We start from the raw sequence: 12,952 nt of genomic DNA, 5'->3' as shown, positions 1-12,952 counted from the left end.
ATCCCAAAAACAGGCAGCGGAGATAGGTGGAATTCTCGTTGGACTTACCGTAAGCCCGTCTCATGGAGGAGAAACTACCTAGAAATAATTAAGGGTTTGAAAATGGTCCAAACAACGGTGACAGGATTCTAAGCAAAGGGCAACGAGGCAAGTGGGGAGTCTGTTTGGATAAAGTTGTCCAAAGATTATATGAATCAAACTGCCTTCCTCTCATCTGTGTTGATGCCTCTCCCCCCCTCCCTCCAAGTAGAATTTTCGGTAGGCATACCACCGTAGGGAGTGAGATCCATAGATTCTGGAGAGACACACACAGACAACGTTACAAATGCTAAGAAGCGCCGGCATGAAAATAATTTTAATTACATGAACCCAACGTCGTCTTCAAATTTTCAATGGTCTGCAGTTGGCTTTTCCTCTCTCTCTCTCTCTCTCTCTCTCTCTTCCTTATTCTTTAGTTTATTTTTTTTCCTTTACTAATTAGATCATCATCGAATTCTTTAATTATTTATTATTGATTCTGAAGAAAAATTAATCCAAATTACCCTTATATTTCGGTTCATCCGCTTCCTTCTTCAGTTCATCCATCCGTTTGATCCTTTTTCTGCAGTAAAAGATATATTTCCTCTTGACATTTTTTATTTATACTATTACACACATTAGCAATCAGAACTCAAAACATATATATATGACCGACTCATTCAGACCATGATGGCCCCAGTTGCAATGAAAATATTCATCCCGATCAGATCACGGTGGCCAACGTCTAGATCAATTAAGTCACGATAACGATCTATACCGTGAAGTCAATAACCATAAGGTCAATAATTGAGTCACATGATATTGATCTATATCATAAAATATTCTTTCCAATCGAACCAAGTACAAATCACAGTAATCAAGATCAGTCATTATTTACTCTCAATACCTCGACTGCCGATGAAGATTTATTGTGCAAGCAAATTCGAACAAAATCGGACTGATTCAACTGATGGTTTCCATAAAAGAGAAAAGGTTCCATGATCATCAGCAACCCAACTCCTAACAACCCACATGGTTCCATGATCATCAGCAAATCCTGTGTGAGAAGGAAAGACGAGTGTGCAGTCATCCGCAGCAACGATAAAAGGATTAAGCGAAGTTACCCAACAAGCAAATGAACATTATCTATGCCTCAACCTCAAGAAATAATACGGCTTATGGCAGGTAAACTGGACATCACAAGCACCAGGTAATTAGTCTTGTCGTACACCATCACTTACTGTTACCAAATACCATGATCTACAACTAAACCTGTTCTTTTCATCGATCAAGAAACAATGATATCGCAATGCTGTCTCGGATTCATTCAAAGTCATTTACCCACATCCAACACAGATGATAACATAAGATCATAATCCCTCATCCATGTCTCACTTCAGTCCTAGCATCTTTTTTATATTTTCATATGATTTAAGACAATCCAATGATTGGGTTCTCTCGTAACAGAAAACTTTGCTGTTAATATCCTCACATATGAATCATCTGGATGCTGTGAAATGGGGGGGATCAGACAGGTGTTTCCCTTCCCCTACCCTTGTAAACATGGCATCGTGCCATGGTGATGCCACAGGATACTGATTCTATACAGGAACGACCGGGGGCATTGATTCAGGCACACTGCTCCCGCCATTGAGAACTGTAACATTTCCTTCAGAGTCGACATCCACAATAGCCGAATCACCCTCCTTGATCTCCCCAGCCAACATTTTTTCAGCCAAGCTATCCTCCAGGAGCCTCATTATGGCTCTTCTAAGTGGCCTAGCTCCGTAACTTGGGTTGTAACCTTCCTCCACCACCCTATCCTTGAATCTCTCTGTCACTTGGAGCTCTATATCCTTGGCTTTCAGCCTGTCAAATACCTCCTTGAGCATTATATCAGCAATTTCCTTGACCTCCAGTTTCGTCAGCTGTCGGAAAACAATCATTTCATCTAGCCTATTCAAAAATTCTGGCCGGAAGTACTGCTTCAACTCCTCCGTAACAAGGCTCTTGATTCGGTTGTAGCTGCTATCCTTCTCATCATAGTCAAGATCAAAACCAATCCTACGCCCTCCTTTCTCGATCACACTGCTCCCGACATTGGAGGTCATGATCAAGAGGGTATTCTTAAAATCTACTGTTCGCCCCTTACTGTCCGTCAATCTCCCATCTTCCAGAATCTGGAGCATCATGTTGAAAACATCAGGGTGGGCTTTCTCTATCTCATCAAAGAGGACAACCGTGTAAGGGCGACGACGAACTGCTTCGGTAAGCTGACCACCCTCAGTGTAACCAACATAACCAGGTGGTGAGCCGATGAGCTTGGAAACAGTGTGCCTCTCCATGAACTCACTCATATCGAGTCGGATCATGGCTTCCTCAGAGCCAAAATAATACGAAGCTAGTGCCTTGGCCAATTCTGATTTTCCAACACCAGTTGGACCAGAAAATATGAAGCTAGCAATTGGGCGGTTGGGGTTCTTGAGACCAACACGAGCTCGACGAATGGCACGGCTTATCGCTTTGACGGCCTCATCCTGGCCGATCACACGTTTATGGAGAGTTTCTTCCATCTTAAGAAGTCGGTCAGACTCATCACTTGAGACTTTCTCCACAGGAATTCCAGTCCAAGAAGATACAATGTGTTGTATGTCTGCTTCGGTTACAACAGGACCTGAATCACCAGCCTCGCTCTCTGCTTCGCTTCTTTCTTTGCCCTTGTCAATTAAGGCTGAGATCTGAGCCTTCAGCTCCATCTCCCGATCACGCAATTCCCCTGCCTGTCAGAAGAGTTGAATTTGATGGTATTTCAAGTTCACATATAGGAAGAGCTACAGGATGCACAAATAAGATTAGGTATTGTTAATTTAGCTAAAATACTTAAATCATACATTTGGAATCATTCGATCTTCTAGCCTGCATACAATCCCAGAATAGCACATGCTTAAAACACAACTTAGAAGTTGTTGGGCAATCACATCTTTATGCTGAATGATACTTGATGCAATTAAATCATATTTTCTCGAGATTCATTTAAAATAAATCATGTACCTTTTCAAAATCTTGGCTGCGAACTGCCTCATTTTTCTCTTTTGTAATCTGCCTAAGCTCTTTGTCAAGTTCTCTTGCCTCCTCAGGAAGCTGTCAAGAGCAAGTTTTACTTCAATACATATAACCAATCACAGTACTAGATAATATAAGACCTTACCTGCGCATGGCGAAGCCTAACACGAGACCCAGCTTCATCAATCAAGTCAATTGCTTTATCAGGTAGGAATCGATCACTGGAGGTACAGCACAATGTATAAGAAAGGTGTACAAGATAAAAGATAACTTCCACTGATGCATTAATGATAGAACAAGAACTGTCACTAAAATAGAAAGATTTGCTGCTTTTAAAGATCGATAAACGAAGACGAATGAAAAGGTTTTAAATACTTAACAAAAATTCACAGCATGGCATGATAAACCATAATAGATAAAAAAAATTGTGATAATTCAAGCATTTGTCACATGGAGTGAGAAGTTTTTGCCAGCAACAAAAATAGATGTAATTCATTGAAATAATAAGATAATCAAGAAAGAGCTATCAGAGTGCTAAGAGATGATAACAAGAGCATGACAAGGATGATCGTGATTGCCTGGATGATAGTTGCTGAACTTGGTGAATGGTCAAGAGATGGTGGCAGCACACGTCATGGTAATGTTGTCGCACCAAAAGTGGCACTAGCATTGTAACATTGTACAGGTCATGGCAAAGATGTCATTAAAGCTGAAACTAATCCTGAAATGTAGGTACTCGTAATGGTTATGATGGGATAAGTTGTCTATGCCAGTGAAAATGTAACTTCTAGGGATCCACAGTGACAATTACAGAAAATCCAAACCACTAAGGATACAGAAGTATCTTTTCTAAGAAGAAAAAGGCCTTACATACATTAGCAAGAAAATAATAAACATCTAAGAAACTTTAGCAAAAGAAAAGAAACCAGCTTCCAGTGGCTTCGAACTTGTACTCCGTATAAGAAAATGTTTCTCTTCAATTTTCCTATGGCATACAAAAGATGATATGCATGCTGTAGAAATTCATGTTTCATCAGTTATGAAGACTAAAAATTAGGTCAAATCAAGAGGATATTCTTTTTATTTCAAAGAACAGAAGTTAGAAGAAGAGATTGCAGGTGCTTCAGTGTTGTTCAGAAGCATTTCTTAAAGATTTAATTTGCCTTCAGAGTGTTAGGGTTTCCAGCAAGTTAATTTCTACTCTACAACAAGTTGTTGGTGTATTGGTGTGCACTCACTGCTTGGATACCAATGAGCGTTGACTCTAGAAAATGCTTTTCTTGCCCCGAATATACCATTTAAATATATATCTCTAAGGCTCCAATAAAGTGAACTTTGACCAAGATTTCCATTAGTGGCTCTAGAGGTGCCTGAAAACTATATCAACATATTAACATGTTCATCTCTAAAATTCCATCCACTCGGAACCTTTATTTTGTTAAAATATTTTGGCAGCATAACCAAGCTCTAGTGGTGAAGAAGAGAGGGGACTCAACAACTAAATAAAGAACGGTACAAACTTCACATAGGGTCCACCAGACCTCAGTGAAGGAATTCAAGCTTCCGATAAATGCTCAGTTTTGAGAGACGGATTCTCTTCTATGATTCTGATATCTCTTATACATAAAGGCTAAGCAATCATTTATCAAAGAAAATATTGGCGACAACATGCTACTGTTTACAGGTGAAGAAAATGAAAAGGTTTCAATTTCAGTAAGAAGAAGAATATAGAATGTTGTAACCAAATATGTAAAACTAAAAGGGAGAGAGGAGTAATTTTAATGTGCACATGTGAAAAGATGGGAGTCTTCATCATGTAAAGACACTTGATCACTCATTCTATACTACAAATGGGAAGAAAATTTTAATTTTTTTATCAGTTGCCAGCAGAACTTCCCACAAGCTCCAAATTAAGGTTTTTAGATAGAACACCAAAAGCCTAAGTGAATTATAAAACAAACAGTGTGTGCAAGCACCAAAGGTCAAAAGACCAGGTGGAAAGACGGTCAAAAGATCAGGTGAAGGGACTATCTTAGCAGAAATTATTGACATTAAATGCACTAACCCAGATGGAAAATTCATTTGAATAACCAAATGAAACTAGGTAATGGAATTGGTTCAAATAAAACAGATACAGCATCACGAACAAACACACAAATTCTAGATGGATTCTATGTATCAAGAAACTGATCTGATCCAATTGCACAGAAAGCTAACACAACCAAGCACAAGTCAGAACACCTGACACAACACCAAGAAAAATTGATCAAATACTCGGTACACTTGATCTAATCTATGACTTAATACCAATCCAAGTCTAACACAAGTTGCATGTAAGTCATACCAAGATTAGACTAGCACAAATGTTGGTGCATATAGAGCCACATAATAGTATCATGCAAAAAAAGTTTTGATCCATTTCATTAGTTGAATAATATGCACTTCTATAAATATGCAAGAATGGCTTCTTGTTGTATAATTATTTAAAACACAATTAAATTTGAGAACTCAAAATCAAACAATTTAGTTAAGCTTTTGCAATGGTGACAAATTTAGTGTTCAATGTTTCTGTAAGCAAGACACAAAAGAACAATGGGCACAGATACATGTAATCAATGAAACTAGAATTGAATCAAGGACAAGTATATTATGTCACTTGTAGCATAATGAATATTTCCTAGGAAGTCGATCAACCAATTACGGTACAATTCATTCCCAATGAAACCAAATCTTGGGCATACCCAATGCACAGGGCTCTCATTAATGCAAGGTCTAGGGAGGGTCAGGGTCAATTAAAGAGACGGTTTCTGTTTCTCGATCCTAGCCTCCCAGGTCATAAAGGAGCAACCTTCCCATTGTACCAAGACCCGCCCTTAATGGAATCAAATCTAAAAACAACCAAACAAAGTTTTGCATTAGCTAGAATATGTCATGCCTCATGAAAATGAAAAAAATAGGCACAATAAGCAAACAATGAAAACATGTAATTCTAAGGCTCCAATTTTTTATTTTGTAGTGTCCAATTTTTTTATTTTGTAGTGCCCCGCAAACAATGAAAATGACTTCTTCAATCTTCATGTTGATAGAGGATAAAACGGACCAGTCCATAGCTGAGACACAAGCATTTCCACCTCAGCAACGAGGACTTCTACCTTAGTGGTCCGATACCCCAGTTTGGCCACCTCAGCAAGCAAGTAGTTCAGTCGCCCCTACAGGTGATTGAGCCCCCTTATCAAGCTACCTACAAGACCCCTAAATATAATTATCTTTCTCTCTTATTCTTTTTTCTCTCTTCCAAATCCCTATTTCCTCTACACCTCGAATATTGCTAACTTAAGCATAGGAGAAACCGAATCGAACTGCTCCTGACATCAACCTTTTGCAGGGTCTCGGGCGACACTATAGGAAATTGAGTAGCATCTCAAAAGTGATTTCGTTGATCATTCCAACTCCATCAGCTATCTGATTCCTCTCCGACCATTCCTTGACATCCCGTGACGACACAATGTGCCCCCTTGTCGAGACCGAACTGAGTTGAGTCATTTCTTCATCTCTTCATCGGGTGACAAACTTTTAACTTAACACATGTATCCAGTGAATTTTTGTCATCTTTTTCTTTTCAAAACCTATATGCCCACTAAATCTAAACCTTTTGTGTTTCAATCAAAACTTGCATCATAGCAAGACAGGATGATTTATTATAAATACATCAACAAAGACAAGAACACTGCCTAGTGAATCCTTGTTGAGTAGCCTTGTTGGGTCTGAATCAAGTTGAATCGTTTCTTCATCAGGTGACCAACTTGTGAGGTTAACACATGAATCCTTGTCATCTTTTTTTTTTTTTCAAATCTTTATGCCCACTAAATCTAAACCTTTTGTGTTTCAACTAAAACTTGTACCATAGCAATACAGGAAGATTTAGTATAAATGCATGAACAAAAGACAAGAACACAACCTAGTGCAGTCCATTTCAAGTATTTACTTAAGTAAAACTATGAAAAGAGAACCAAGATAGAATACAAGTAACACTGCATGCCTATTACATGTAGCAAGAAAGTGGGGGGGGGCGGGGGGGGGCGGTGTGTGTGGGGGAGAGGGGAAGGAGGAGAATCAACCACAGAGTAAATTAAATAAACTTAAGGCTTGTTAGGTTTGTTAAATACAAAAGTAATTTAACATAATTCACAAACCTAATATACTGATAGGACAACTGAGCAGCAGCAATTAAAGCCTCATCAGTGTAACGAAGTTTATGGTGAATTTCGTATCTTTCACGAAGCCCTCTAAGAATCTGTATTGTTTCATCTACTGTTGGTTCTGGAACTTTTACAGGTTGAAAGCGTCTCTCCAAAGCAGGATCCTTCTCGATATGTTTCCGGTATTCATCAAGTGTTGTGGCTCCAATACACTGAAACAAATGAGATAACAAATTACTGCCAAAAAGATGCTTTAAATTTCAGAGAGAAAAATATGTTATGAAGATAACTGATTCCTAACACAAAGGTTGAGATCACATACCACAAACACAAAAAAAAAAATAAATAAATAAAATCATAAACTCTACCTGCAATTCACCTCTTGCAAGAGCTGGTTTTAATATATTAGCAGCATCTATGGCACCTTCTGCTGCTCCTGCTCCAATCAATGTGTGTACTTCATCAATGAAGAGTATTATTTCATCACTTTGCTTAATTTCCTCCATCAACTTTTTTAATCTTTCTTCAAACTCTCCACGATATTTAGTACCAGCAACAAGAAGACCCATATCAAGGGTAATGACCTGTATTACAAAGTTCCTTTAGAAGCAGAATAAGAGAGAAAATTGTGATCCTGCAGGAGGCACCAAAAAGCTCTTCCACTAACAAGTCATTATAGGCAACTTTAAACACAACAGCAAACATCACCAATACTGATACACAAGTACACTGATAAAAAAATCTACAAACCTTTTTTCCTTCAATTGTTTCTGGAACATCTCCATTAACTATGCGTTGAGCAAGACCTTCTGCAATGGCTGTCTTTCCAACACCAGGCTCCCCAATTAGGCATGGATTATTCTTTGTACGCCTTCCCAAAATTTGTGTAACGCGTTCTATCTGATCCTGCCTGCCAACGACTGGATCTAGCTTTCCCTGTGGAATAATCATTTGTTGCATACATTAATCCTTCAATCGTAAGAATAAACAAGCATGTTTCGGAGTAAAATGTTCAAAAGATTACTTCCTCTGCCAACTTTGTCAAATTAGTTCCATACTCCTCAAGTGTGGGCATCTTATTGCCACTGCTTCCTCCTCCTACCCCGGCACCAACAGCTTCAGTGCTTTCACCGACCATTCGAATAACCTATCTCATGATAAAGCCCACAAGTCACAGCACTACTAAAAAATTCACAAAAGTATGGAACAAGGTCTAAACAAAAAATTACCTGGGTACGTATGTTGCTTGGATCAGCTCCAAGACTTTCAAGAACACGAGCAGCCACACCTTCACCTTCACGAAGAAGCCCAAGAAGCAAGTGCTCAGATCCTATGTAGTTGTGACCTGAAACAGCACAAACAACCATTAAGTCAAACTTTAATACAAGAAAGAAAAAGAAGAAGAAGTTATTCATTCAAGTAATCATGCTTGTTGACAAATGCCGGTGTGAAAATTTGGAAGGCATGAAATCCAATAATCCCTTGGAAGAACCCAAATAACATGTAAGGGGACAGTCAATCCTAGCCAGTGCAAGTGAGATAAATAGTGATAATTGTACAAGTCATTAGCTTGGAATACTGAAAAATGGATCCTTGGCATCAAACAGCCTGTTTAATTAGACGTGTAGAGGTTCTAAATCTTGCTTCAGTTAGAATTTTTTTTTACTCCATTGATCTCAGAAAAATTCTACATCAGTAAGCCCATTTTCTGTAATTGATAATTGCAACAAAGCAGGCTGGAGTTATATTATCCTGCTAGCATTTGAAGTTCCACTTGACTATCAAGTCAATGATATTCTTTCTTTTTTTTTCCATGCTAGCAGTATAAGGCTTCAATTTTGAGTCTTACTTCATATTAAATACAAATGCAATCACAAACTACATCTCTAACCCATCCCGATTTTGTGGAAACAAAAGGGCCCCAAGATACTATACAGCAAGTGAGCATGATCTGCATGATAACATAGTTAGAATGAACTAAAAAGAACAAGCTGATATTAGAAGATAGCAAGACGCAGTCATTATGATATTGCTTTCAACAGAAGACTTCAAGTTAATAAAAACAAAACCTAAAGTTTAGAACAAAACTCCACAGAAGAAGACCTAAAAGAAGTACCAAGCTGGCGAGCTTCCTCCAAAGAGAGTTCTAAAACACGCTTTGCACGTGGAGTAAAAGGTATCTCAACAGCAACAAATCCACTTCCTCTTCCAATAATCTTTTCCACTTCCACCCGGGCATCCTTAAGATTAATTCCCATTGATTTTAAAACTTTTGCAGCAATACCAGTCCCTTCGCCAATAAGGCCCAACAGTATCTGCTCTGTTCCAACAAAGTTGTGGCCCAGCCGTCTTGCTTCTTCTTGAGCAAGCATAATAACTTTGATTGCCTTCTCCGTAAAGCGCTCAAACATGGCTTTAGCAACCCCTCGACTGGCTTTTCCCCATGCATAGGAGACATATACTGAAACCAATGAATGAAAATCATGTCGATTTCTTGAGAAGAACTCCAAATTATCTGCTCTTCGCAAGCCTGCAAAGCCTGGAAGTCGTAGGGGGTGCATTTGCAGTTGGCACATCATTTTAGCACCCCTTTTAGCCTTTCCAGAGCCCCGAAGCTGACTTTGTCTCCTGTTCGCCAGAGCACTAGGAAGAATTGTCAATTGAACCAAAGAACCAGCCATCTCTCCTTCTAAAGGGGAAACAACTTCACAGATCTTCGCAGCACCTTCAGGCAGCACCAAATTGTCAGACAAATTTTACCATACCCTATGAGTAAATGATTATCTCAAATAGTTAATCACATAAGGACTATGGTAAGATTGGAGAACTCAAGCTTCAAATCCTGGGGTATAAGGAAAAGATGCATGATCTACGAATACATTTAGACAATACATGAATAAAAAATTAACAAAGGTGCCACCACATGCAGATAGCAAAAAGAAATCTTGAATCTAGAAAGGATCATACCTTCTAGCAAGTTAAAGACAGCAAAAAAGAAACAATTAAATTGTGAAGGAATCGATGCATAAGGAAATGAGGTGCATCAATGTTCCAGAGTCGAAAAATTAAATGATGGATAGGAAAATTGAAAACGTGTCAATGATATTCGAATTCATTGTAATATAATCACTCATACAGCATGTACCAGGGCAAAAAAATTCTGAAACGAACTAACAGACAAAAAATAAGATATAAAAAGAAAATTAGGTAGGTAATAATAAGCTTGAAAGATCCCACATCAATTAATTTATTAAGACAAATTGAATCAAAAACATTATTCACCAACTATTACCCTTATTTCATATAAATTTGCACACCATTTAATCTCTCGTATTATATTACGATACCATTTAAGGAGATTTGGAAGCAATCATGTGCATAGCGACAATTTCAGCTCAATATTACCTAAACTTATGCGCTAATTCTACTCGCAAGCCATAAAGGCGTACAATTAAATGAAAACCTAGATTTCCAAGAAACAACCAAATAATCAAGGACAAGAAAATAAAAGACTAACAAGATGTTGCAAGCAGAAACAACAATCCAAGAACATAGCCAGAAAAAACCCAATAAAGGGAATCTAACCACACGAGGACGATTCGACACCTAGGGTTGCATCCTCTGAGACAAACAAGTAGAAGAAACCCAATAACACAAGAGGGCAAGCACGACAACTACCTCAGATTAGAAGGCAACGACGAAACCCCGTGAGAGAGGAGAGAGGAGAGAGGCGGCGGCGGCGATGGAGAAGAAGCGGATCTCGCGGTCCCCTCTCCGACCAACAGATAAAGAGGTAAATGGAAACGGAGAAAGGAGAGGCAGACGAGGACAAGAGAGGCATATCTGTAGCGATTCCCATGAATGCAAAATTGTTACCCGCGCAGATACCAGCGCATCAATGGCCCACCCAGAATGGCCCCGTTCATAAGATTTCAATAACAATGCGAGTAGCTTGTAAGGTACCGGGCTAAAGTGCATAAAAGTATTTCCAGGGAACAATACAGTGAGGTCGAGCGCATCCTATCGAAGTGGGTATAAGCCAGCGTGATTGCATCGAGATTCGTGTGATTGGTAAATCTAACGGTCAAAAAATTTTGGCTGCATCTTCATATGGCCCATCTCGAGCGCATCGTATCACACCGAAGAATGATAATTAGACGGCCACGTGGACGCCAAGTGACCGCGTTGCGCGTCTCAAATAGATGGCGGCCGAACGTTCACGACCGCTGGATATGAGAGTGGTCTCATCAATATAGAAAGTGTAACGGTAAGGGAACCTCGTCCGTGGATTCTTGTCGACGGGAGACGTGGATGACCATAAGCCGCAGAGCTGCAGCGGCGATTCGGTTCCGTTCGGTTCAACCTGGGTTCAACCTCACTTCGGTTCCCAAACCTAATATTTATTTGTATATGCATGTGTGTTGGATCAGTCTGATCTATATAGATGGCCAATAAAGGTCATCCGTGATGAGTCAATCCAGAACAAAACTATGTCTTATAACTAGAACGAAGGTATTCGAATCGACTTAACTAAGGTCCTAAATTTTTGTCTATGGGATATATCAAAACTTATCAGGTCTAATCAAACCAAACCCAAATCTAATTTGCTTAGTTTCATACATGACTCAGATCAGTTTTAAATTTTCTCAACCTTTTACCTAGTTGGGACGATTAAAGTCGACACAACTCATCCTTCCTTAATTGCCGATTCTTTTAACTCGATAAAATGTAACTTAAAAAACATTAATAGTTGTCGGTGAGAAAATTGATTCCCATTACATGCGTCGAAGTCGAGGATAGATCACGATCTAATGGTAAGATAACTTTCTTACAAATTATGAGTCATAGAAATAATCTCATCACTTATAGAGATAATACAATATATATTGATCAAACTTATAGAAATAAAACCAGTATATTCATCATCCTTAAACTTAAAATTTCGTTTCTTAAATACATTGCATTGGATAATTAGAGACAAGAGGATTGCTGGCCATGCATACGTCAGCATCCTTCTTAGAAGTTCTTCGAGTGTGAATAAATGAGCTCAAACAGTCTGCGACAATCCATTTAAGCTGCTAAATTTCGTAAGGAACGGAGCCGACATAGTTGAGATAAATTGCAGCGGAAAAAATAGGAGAAAAAGCAACGAGCTTTACGGGTACGGACACTCTTGGTTCATCAAATGCTACACATAAAAAGAATTTGTTGTGTGTATATATATACTAGCGTTGATGAATTTGCTGTATCCTAGTTAATATTTGATCTTGACATAGTTCAATTCAATCTAGTCGAATTACTATGGAGACAGATGAGGAGGGTGTTGGCTATGTTAGAGATGTTACCTTCAAGAAACTAGTAAGAGGAGATTGACTTTCCCTTTATATAGGTGTTTCTAATTTTGGTTCAGGTGGGAGAGGATCAGTCCTCATAGATAATCTAATCCAAACCTCATTTCTTACTATATATCTCAATCTTCTTAATAGGTTTCTATTTATGATATTAAATATATCTAATTTTAAGGTTTATTCGTCTAGTAGAATGACTATGTCATGTGCATGGATTACTCTAGTAATCAAGCCATCATATTGAAGCATCATATCCTTTGTTGATAATTTAATCATATTTTATCATATAAGATATCTAAAACAATTATTATTTTCTACCATAAT

General features: G+C 38.5%; 1 protein-coding gene across 1 annotated transcript; it reads right to left on the bottom strand.

The window, feature by feature from the left end:
• Nucleotides 1–813: 813 nt before the first annotated feature.
• LOC135612642 (chaperone protein ClpC1, chloroplastic-like) lies at nucleotides 814–11,111 on the bottom strand. Its single transcript, XM_065109178.1, has 10 exons — nucleotides 10,959–11,111; nucleotides 9,397–10,005; nucleotides 8,510–8,625; nucleotides 8,305–8,427; nucleotides 8,031–8,216; nucleotides 7,649–7,864; nucleotides 7,275–7,492; nucleotides 3,227–3,302; nucleotides 3,070–3,159; nucleotides 814–2,798 (listed from the first exon to the last, which is right to left on the bottom strand). Exons 2-10 carry the CDS (start codon nucleotides 9,959–9,961, stop codon nucleotides 1,620–1,622), a joined length of 2,769 nt encoding a protein of 922 aa, XP_064965250.1. The 5' UTR covers nucleotides 9,962–10,005; nucleotides 10,959–11,111; the 3' UTR covers nucleotides 814–1,619.
• Nucleotides 11,112–12,952: the final 1,841 nt, after the last annotated feature.

Source organism: Musa acuminata, chromosome BXJ2-5, assembly GCF_036884655.1.
Source record: "Musa acuminata AAA Group cultivar baxijiao chromosome BXJ2-5, Cavendish_Baxijiao_AAA, whole genome shotgun sequence".
NCBI classification, from domain to species: Eukaryota; Viridiplantae; Streptophyta; class Magnoliopsida; order Zingiberales; family Musaceae; genus Musa; species Musa acuminata.
Note: the sequence above shows the minus strand (reverse complement) of the source record. Positions and strands in the feature narration are given on the sequence as shown.

What these genes read in the sequence shown, in the direction of transcription:
- LOC135612642 (XM_065109178.1), bottom strand. Translation starts at nt 9,961, where the DNA reads ATGGCTGGTTCTTTGGTTCAATTGACAATTCTTCCTAGTGCTCTGGCG. An exon ending in AAACAATTGAAGGAAAAAAG is followed by an intron (nt 7,865 to 8,030) that starts GTTTGTAGATTT and finishes TTTGTAATACAG; the next exon opens with GTCATTACCCTTGATATGGG. An exon ending in TTAGGCTTCGCCATGCGCAG is followed by an intron (nt 3,160 to 3,226) that starts GTAAGGTCTTAT and finishes TGCTCTTGACAG; the next exon opens with CTTCCTGAGGAGGCAAGAGA.